Source organism: Montipora capricornis, chromosome 8, assembly GCF_036669925.1.
Source record: "Montipora capricornis isolate CH-2021 chromosome 8, ASM3666992v2, whole genome shotgun sequence".
NCBI classification, from domain to species: domain Eukaryota; kingdom Metazoa; phylum Cnidaria; class Anthozoa; order Scleractinia; family Acroporidae; genus Montipora; species Montipora capricornis.
This window is the reverse complement of record NC_090890.1, coordinates 48,086,870-48,088,202: the sequence shown is the minus strand read 5'-3', so window position 1 is coordinate 48,088,202 and position 1,333 is coordinate 48,086,870. Positions and strand designations below refer to the sequence as shown.

The 1,333-nt window shown below is 40.1% G+C and overlaps 1 protein-coding gene across 1 annotated transcript in view; it reads left to right on the top strand.

Moving 5' to 3' along the window:
- LOC138060387 (uncharacterized) overlaps positions 1-1,069 on the top strand; it is a 1,556-nt gene extending 487 nt beyond the window's left edge. Inside the window, exon 1 of the mRNA XM_068906143.1 lies at positions 1-1,069. This exon is cut by the window's left edge and continues 487 nt beyond it. Coding sequence (XP_068762244.1) covers positions 1-415 — 415 coding nt within the window. The 3' untranslated portion in view covers positions 416-1,069.
- Positions 1,070-1,333: the final 264 nt, after the last annotated feature.

Below are 1,333 nucleotides of genomic sequence, written 5' to 3'. Positions count from 1 at the left end.
CTTCAAGGATGGAGTTATCGAAAGTAGTAAGATGCGGCAAGGCGAGTCTCACGAAAGGCTGAAACAACAAGTTGACGCGTGGCGTTCTCGACTAGAATCCCCTGAGAGGGTTACGGAGCCTGTTGAGTTCAGGAGTACTTCGAATCCCTTTACTCCTGGTCCAGGGTCAAAGTACTCGATTTCAGCTATCGTCAAAGCCAGGACCATGGCTATGAAGTGGCGGGGGAAGAAAGAGAAAAAGGGTCTAAGAAGAAACACTATCATGCCCACGATAACCGACGATTCGACAAAGATTTCTCTCTGCGCAAACGTGAAATGCAGTCCACAGTTTGAAGCGGTGATAAAATTGTTACAAAATGACGAAGATGTCGATGGCGAGGATAGTAGCGTTGGATTGCCAAGTTTAAAGCAATGATCATGAAATGTCGTTGGCTTTTTGAACATGGAGTGACACGTTCTCCCGCGGATTCTACGGGGTCTTAGGTGCAGAACGAACTTCCTTTTGTGGTCTGATCAATTTTGTACTGTACGGAAGAGATGAACAGTGTACTGACATTGAAGCGAGCTTGGAGTGGAGAGATCTTAACCATTACTAAGTCTTAAATTAGAAAGTGAAGACCTATTTTCAATGCTAAAAGTGGGCGAATAAACTTGTCTGAAAATCTTGGTCCTAATTCATATTGCGCTAGTTTTTAGTCTATTGATAGTTAATCGTTTGGTCGATTCAGTGTATCACGCTTTAGTAGTTACAGACAGTAAATCGTGTCAAATAAAGAAACCCAATTTCCTCTTTGAGTTTCGCAACGGAAACCGTCAATGGAAATGATCGACATTCTCAAACGTGAAAGTGCAAGCACTGAAAACATTCAATGCGTTTGTTGCGTTGTCCCGCGAATTTTTGATACACGAAACAGGATTTCTGTTTCATTTCGGACAAAATGTATATATTGTAAAACATACAAAGTAAAGGTTGGAATAGAAATTATGAATGAACGATAAGTTAGAAAAGTCCAAGCTTCAAGTATGGAACTTTATTTCTTAAGCCAATAAAAAAATTAAATTAATCCAATCCTGGCAATGTGTGAAAAAATTCTGATGTAGCACGGACTGTACTCGAACCTCCTTGTTTCGCGCTGTTCAATTACAATTCAAACTTAAGGCAAATGGTCATGTACATTTGCATGTGAAAGAAGTCATATGCAAACACCCACGCATTTGAGAGAATAAATTTGACATTTGAAGCAACATATGATTCGTTGAAAGTAATTACAGAGGACGTATGGAGTTGACATTTGCTTTGGTTCGAAATTCAGGGGCCAAAATGATCTTCGAA